Source organism: Hevea brasiliensis, chromosome 13 (genome assembly GCF_030052815.1).
Source record: "Hevea brasiliensis isolate MT/VB/25A 57/8 chromosome 13, ASM3005281v1, whole genome shotgun sequence".
In the NCBI taxonomy this organism is placed as follows: domain Eukaryota; kingdom Viridiplantae; phylum Streptophyta; class Magnoliopsida; order Malpighiales; family Euphorbiaceae; genus Hevea; species Hevea brasiliensis.
Window position 1 is genome coordinate 79,353,971 of NC_079505.1, and position 7,551 is coordinate 79,361,521.

Genomic DNA, 7,551 nt, shown 5'->3' on the forward strand with positions numbered 1-7,551 from the left:
AAAAAACCTTTTCAATTTTGATATATCAAAGATTTAAAAAATAATATTTTAGAAAAAAAAATTCGAGATCTTAATTTTAAACTTTTCATAAATAGATTTATATATTATTTTTAGATGATAAATATAATATTAATTAGGAGTAACCTCATTATTTTTTTTTTTTTATCTCTAACGGCATATAAAGAAATATTTTAAATTTAAACCTTATCATTTATACATTAATTTTGAGATCATTCTTATCATCTAACTATTCTATGATTTATCATTTTTATTATTAAAAACGAGGACCAAAAAAAGATATTTCTTATCATGTAACTCACTAATCAATGCAGATTTGATCTTTCAATATACATATAATGTCAAATTTTTAATTGGTTATACTTTATTTTTAGAATTTATTATATTTTATCAAAAACCTATATTAAGTTTAATCTCAAAGGGCTTTTACTAATTCACCCTTTTGTAAACTCTCCCTCACCTCACTTTGCTATCTTCTATGTTCTTCGAAGCGAAGGAGCTTGCATACATTTGAGGTTACAAAGTTGTCAAATCACTAGTACAATGTAAAGCCATGGAATCTTCAGCCGTCCAAGATTTGCTTTGCTTTAGCAAAGAAAGCTTGCTTGTTATCATGACAATAAAAGCAGATACTACACTAAAAGTAACAATGAATCCTTTATCTGGTATATAAAATAGAACCTATGCCATGCTTTCATGTACAACACACTTTACCCTCAGCCAATGGAAATGAGGCATTTTGACGGTCAGATTGGGCAATGTAATTCCAGCATTCCTTTGGGTATGAACTCATTATTATTCTCTTCAAACCCTCAGTACTTAGTTTTGTGGCTTTTTAAATGGATTAGCAGGACGCTGAGATTTTACTTGATTCACATTTTCTTTCTTCTCTGTTTCTTGATTGTTTGCTGACCTTACAAATGGATTAGCGGGGCGTTGAGATTGTACTTTCAAAACTTCTGCAATTTTCACCTGTCCCACACTGTTCACCTTTCCAGCATTCTTTAACTTCTCTGCATTCCCTACATCCAAACCAGTTTCCTTATTTGCAGCATGGCTGGGATCAGATTTTTCCGATTCATGGTTATTCACTTTCTTGATAAACAGAGGTGCTGACAGTTGTGGTGATGATAGTGGAATACCAGGTTCCAATGTTTCTCTTTTTCCTGATGAAGAAAAGGTCTTGCTGTCTTTGACATCAGCCCTCATAGACACAACACTGCTTGAGTTTAGCAGAGAGTGATTTAGAGTCTCCTTAGACTCATTCAGCAATCTTTCCTGCAATGAGATAAACAGGAGTAAATTTTCAAATAGAGAACAGGAAAAATTTCCAATTTGGTTAACTAACTTTATTACCTTATTCACATATCAATAAGGCTTACCTCCAATATGCTGTTGAAACGCTCTGCCAAATTAGGAAGCTTCAAGGCAGTAACAAGCTTTATTGCTCCTTTCACTGATTTTTCGAGGGATAAAAGCTTCACAAGTTCAGTAGCTCTTACAAGCTTGTCACCTGAAACAACCAACAGAAAAGCATATTGCTAAGGCCTAGGAGCATATTTCGTTTCATCTGGACTTATGCTACAAAGAGAAACAATGCTAGCATTAAATCAGTTTGATAGTACAAACTCACCGTTGCAGCATGATGCAATCAGCCTGAGGATACATCTATCCTGAGCCGCTTCCATATTGAATGCCTCATCATCAAGTGCATTGGTATCCAAACAAGACGCTGCCATTTCTTCCATTCTTTTCTGAATCTGCAAGGTATATTCATCAAACTCACTCAGCAACAGAAGAGCATTAGAGGAAGGGGGTGAAATCATTATAACCTTCTAAAAGAAGGGAATTCATAGAAGCAAAATCAATGATTATAGAAATTTAAATTTCTTTTTATCAAATACTATAATGAAATAATATTGATAACAAAAGTTTATGTTGAGTGCAGAAAGGAGTTTGTTTTAGCGGAAGGGGAGAATAACAAACCTGAGAGAGATGCATGTTGTTGAGGATAAACTCATTTTCAAGGGCATCAGCTCCCAGATCAGACGAAGCAAGAGGAAATGAAAAATTCAGTAATGTAAGGACTGGTTTGGGCATCACCTGTGCAGAGGAGCAAATTAGTAGCAAATTGTTGTGAGAAAATAAAGCAGAAGAGAATGTAGCAAGCTATCTTACCTGTGGGAACAAGTCAGGACTATTACAAACAATGCAAAACAATTTGCTGGCATTCAGTCCAACCATCCAATAGTTTTCATCAGACTTCTTCTCTTTAGCAGCACTGCAGTATAGAAACTTTGTTATACACAGGTGCTAGACAGTAAGTCAATATTAGGAAAGTGTCAACTCAGTCTCAGAGAATCATTTAGTATTCTTAAAAAGAATAATCTTGAACCTGAAGAGCGGGAGCCAACTGCCACCATATTGACTTGTGAAAACCCTCAAGACACCCTACAAATTTGCTCAACCTCAGGTGCACCGTCAAGAAGTCATGTTTACGATTCAATGTAGTGACAAATTGAGGAGACTAGTACCTTTGAATCATATGAACTTAATTGGCCTTCTTCACTAAACCCAAACCACGTTAGATGTGAGCCTGGGCTTAGTGGAAGATGTCCTCTATGTGGCTGGGTCCCATAGGATATGTCAAATACTCTGAACTCTAGCATCTGCATGTTTGAGAAGGAGACAAATTTAGCTTTTGCTGAAATTATAACTAGATCAATATATTAACGAAATGATCTCTGTTTCCTACCAGAGTGAACAAGTTGATTGAATAACTAAGACTTAGACTCTGATTATGAATTAAGAAAATTAGGCCTTTGGCTAGCGGCCCCACAACAGATACTTAAGAATAGAGCAAGCAATTAGGGCTCCAGCCTATTCTCTCCTCCTACCTGGAACATGGAAAGCAATAATAACGGTAATTATTAAAATTAGACCTGATCATTTGAGGGAAGACAATCAGAAACATGAGTGACAACTGCAAGTTGATTTTTGAAGCCTGATGCAGTCACAGTTGGCCCATCAAGGGAGAGAATATGCCTCTGCAATGATGTACATATGAATTGCGTAAGCACCAATATAGAAACAAATGAATAAGAACTAAGAAAATTAAGCACAAACATATTAAATGCATGCACAATCATGTTGTTAAGCACTAGAAATCATTCAATAAATTTATTCTTAGTTGTCATTTGCTTGCTCAGGAACAGCTCCAAGAATCAACAAAATGAGACACGCCTGCTTTTGACCAGCATCAACCAGACAAAAACACATCATCACACTAGAAAGAACTCCAATTTATCAATGTTGGCTGCTTTGGTTACAGACACAGTTTGATTTGAAACAAATATTTTGCATGAACTGGCCGTCAATGATTAATCATTAAATACTTAAGGAATCTCTATAATATATGGACCTAAGTTTAGCATGGTGAACACAAATAAAATTTGTCTTCATCCATATGTAGTTACAACCTTTCCATTTCTCTCTCACATGGATTATTGGTGGAATATATATACATGTGACACAGACACTCCATCCACTGATATTTTGTACTTCACCACCAATTTTGCAGTTCATTCAACATTACACCTTCACATAGGTGCCATTTGAGACAACTTTCATCGCAAAATGATTCCATTCACTAAGATAAAAGATGAAATGATATAAATTCAGGAGTCTGCACCTCATAAAGATTCATTTTGAGTCTTGGAGAAAAAATTTTAATAAAAAAGAAAAGAAAATCCTGTGACTTTTGCAGGAATATTTTTTAGGAAACTATCATGGCCAGAGTACATAAATAAAGCAGAAACTGATAATGACATTAATTGAACATACAAACCACAAAAACTCAATCATGATGTGATGTGAAAATGATACTAAACCTGCAAACCACCCTCTGTGTAGATGCGCAGAAAATTAAGGCTAGTAACGGCAGCAACCCAAGCAGTGCCAAGAGCCACAACCTTCACTTCTTCCCCCTCAAACCGCATAGACCACTGAGTTTGCATGTTCAAACAGTGTTAGCTGATTGCAAAAATCCTCAGTCATTGTAAACAAGAAATAAAGCATGTATAAAGGTAAGTCCATTCAATACTGACTACTGAGCTAACACATAAAATCATAAAATGAAGAATATAATTTGGGAAATTTATGTCCTGACCTCACTGTTGTTCGCCCAGCTACCAAATGGGCGATACATAAGAGTACTCATGTTTTTCTCACCCTTGCAAGGATTTGCAAAAACACTTCCATTCTCATTAAGTGAAGCCATTGTGAAACCAAAATAGTCAGTCATTGAAGGAACTCTTGGACCTCTGCCAGTATCATGGAAATCGATCTGTATCCAATGAATGATGGTGAAACTATCAGCAAACTTTGCAAGAAAACCATTTTAACTTCTCCTTCAGGTTGATGGAGATTATTCCAGCAAAACACAGAATTTATTAAGCAATCCCAATCCCCCCAACCTACCTTTCTAGAAGGGGAAAAAGTATTTGTGTACATTACCTCTATATGGGAGTACCCATCATGTTCAATTGTTGTTATAGTTCCAAGCATATTGTAGCACAAAAAGCGCCTCTTCCCAGGCTGCACAGGAGTTGCCCCAGGCTGAAAAGCCTCCTGCATTTTTGACCTAGCAGATGTTGCTGTGATTCTTATTCCCTCATTTCCCTTATCCATGTTTCCCTTCCCAGCACAATGCACTTTTTTTCTGGGTTCAGTCTTTGGAAACAAGTTCAACTCATCATTGATGTCTTCCTCGGGTTCTTCATTAAATTCAGATCGTTTCCGTAATCTTTTCCTGCTTGGCAGTTCAGATTCTCCAAGGCTGTCTTCCCCATGATCACTTAAACTACCAGATGCACTAGGTTCCTCCTCCTCATCCTCCTCTTCAAACAAAAGGAGCCCATTATTGTTCTTTGACAGCAAACTTGGAATATCTTCTGTGGGGGATTTCATTGAAGAAGGAACAACTGATTCCCAAAGACCATACTTTCCCATAACATCAATAACAGCCAACGCATTACCAATTGGCTTCCATGCCAAACAACATATTCTCTCATCAAATTTCTGCCTGTCAATGTCCTGCTTCTTATCAACATCCCATATCAGAACTTGCCTATCTAAACCTGAAGTAGCCATGTACTTGCCATTAGGTGACCAAGACAAGAAACATATAGGTTGCACATGATCACCTCTCAATGAGAACAGTTTTTCAGCAGTGTCTCTATCATACATCACCACATCATTTCTTAAACCAGGGACTGCTAAAGTCTCCCCATCAGGACTCCAGCTAATTATATTCATGAAGGAAGTGTCTGAAACAGCATTAGGAGCGATGCCTTTAAGGTTATGCAACATAGTGCCAGACTGTAGTTCCCAGAATATGACTGTCCCTATTGAATCAGCAGATGCCAAATACTCACTTTTAGGGTCAAAAGCCAAGCCAGTAACAGGTCCTTTATGCCCTTTCAGAACCCTTGCAATTGAACCATCAATTGTATTAATAATTTTAATGCCTTCATCATCACCAGCTGCAGCTAGCATGCTCCCTGACTTATTAAATGCAAGTACACGTATTGGCAGTGTGAATCTGGTAATATTAGTATCAAACTCACCACCTGTAAAAGGAATAACAGAATTTTATCAAACTAGAACTGATAAAGAAGAAATAACATATTTGCAAATATAGAGGAGTGTACAGATGTAAAGAATGGCCCCAGTGAGAACACAAAGTAGTCAACCAGATAAATTTCATAGAAAAGTATGCATAATCTTGTGAATTTTACAAATTATAAGGAAGTTGATTCAACTTATGATCCTTTTAGAAGGTTCTCCAATTTGAAGTACATCCCCAAATGCTTGCATATTCATTAAAGAATGTGCATGTACAGAGATAGACAAGCACAAAATGACAGACAAAAAAAATCTCAGAATCCCCTTTTTCCCTCTATGCCATAAGCAAGTAAAGCCATAGATGTATATAGCCATAAGCCTGAATGTAACAGCAAAGCATACATCAGCAAATTTTGAAATTTCACCACAAAACCACGTACAGCCAACTCGAAGAATACATTAAACCAATGTTAAACTGCTTAAATCTCAAATGTTAACAAATGACATCGCTAAGAAGCCATTTGTAAATCCCAACATTTTACATATCACGTGAAATCATTCAAACCAATCTGACCTCTAGAGGGAACAGTAAGCCCAAAACTCCACACCTCGAATCAAAGCAAGCAAACCCAACCTCAAAACAAAAACAAATCATTTCCACTGTATAAAAAATAAAAATAAAAACTACCTGGAAACTTGTAGAGCTTGACGGAATGATCAATAGATCCGGAGGCGAGGCAGGTGGAATTTGTGCTGAGAGCTAGGGCTGTAACACCGTCACGGTGGTGCCGGAGAATCCTGGGCGCATCTGAAAGGAGAAGAGTGTCATGGATGCAGATGGCTGGGTCAGAGGAGGAGGCGGTGACCAGGTGTTGGGCCTTTTGGTCCCACAAGATGGAGCAGAAGGAAGGCTGACTGCCATTACTGGTGGAGGACTTGTTAGCTTCTCGTAGCTTAAGCGTACGAATTTTCATGGTGAGAGATTTGGAAGAGTGGAAATGACTTGACCCTGATTTTGGGTGGTTAGGGTTTTCTGTTTTGGGTTTTTTCCTTTTTTCATCTTTTTAAAAATTCTCTTTACGCGGGTTTGTGAATTGTGATTTTGGCGGGAGAGCACTGCAGGAATTTTGAGCCGCGCGTAAAATAATGGGCTCATCTGGCCCAGTTGGTTGCCTGTGAAGTTTGAAGTGGACTAAGGAGCTGGAAGCAGTGTTATTAAAGGCCTATCTCGCATTGCTGTTGAATGTAACTATTGAATGCAAATGTTAGCCAATAATCATTAATGTTAACTTATAACGATAAGTGATAATTGGAAATAATTAATTTATATTAAGTGTTTTATAAATTTATATTTAATTATTAATATATAAAATAATTAATAATGATATATATTATATAATTTATTTTATTATTAAAATGAATATAAAATTATAAATTTATCATATTATATTATTTATTTATTATCAATGGAAATATAAAATCATTAATTTAATATATTATATTATTCATTATATTATTAAAATTAATATATAATTTTTTATTTATTATATTATATTATTTTTTATTACAATAAGAAAAATAATTAAATAACTCAAAAAATGTAGTTATAAAATAATAAAATAATTATTATTATTGATACACAAAAAAATCTTACAATTTTAAGGTTTTAGACATAAAAAAAAACCTATTTTTTATAATAAATAAGTATCTTATATTTTATATTATTAATAAAAAATATTTTAACAAAAATGCAATACAGTAATTAAAGTATTAAGATTGTAAATGATGAAAATAAAAACAAATAATTTAATAATATTAATTTTCAAATTATATGAAAAAATAATAATACAGTTTAAATAAAAAATAAAATCAAATCAGCTATCAATTGATAAAAAATAGTTTTAAAAA

General features: G+C 35.0%; 1 protein-coding gene across 1 annotated transcript; it reads right to left on the reverse strand.

Moving 5' to 3' along the window:
* Positions 1-527: 527 nt before the first annotated feature.
* Positions 528-6,694, reverse strand: LOC110660743 (protein ENHANCER OF LHP1 1). Its single transcript, XM_021819154.2, has 12 exons — positions 6,332-6,694; positions 4,534-5,648; positions 4,187-4,363; positions 3,909-4,022; positions 2,961-3,065; positions 2,553-2,687; positions 2,414-2,469; positions 2,197-2,299; positions 2,005-2,121; positions 1,652-1,778; positions 1,401-1,531; positions 528-1,296 (listed from the first exon to the last, which is right to left on the reverse strand). The coding sequence occupies exons 1-12, from the start codon at positions 6,615-6,617 to the stop codon at positions 838-840; spliced, it is 2,925 nt and encodes a 974-aa protein (XP_021674846.2). The 5' UTR covers positions 6,618-6,694; the 3' UTR covers positions 528-837.
* Between the last annotated feature and the right edge of the window lie 857 nt (positions 6,695-7,551).

Coding starts and splice junctions, on each gene's coding strand:
- LOC110660743 (XM_021819154.2), bottom strand. CDS start 6,617: ATGAAAATTCGTACGCTTAAGCTACGAGAAGCTAACAAGTCCTCCACC. Junction 4,023..4,186: donor GCTGGGCGAACAACAGTGAG/GTCAGGACATAA, acceptor ATGCAAACTCAG/TGGTCTATGCGGTTTGAGGG. Junction 2,470..2,552: donor TAAGTTCATATGATTCAAAG/GTACTAGTCTCC, acceptor GCAAATTTGTAG/GGTGTCTTGAGGGTTTTCAC.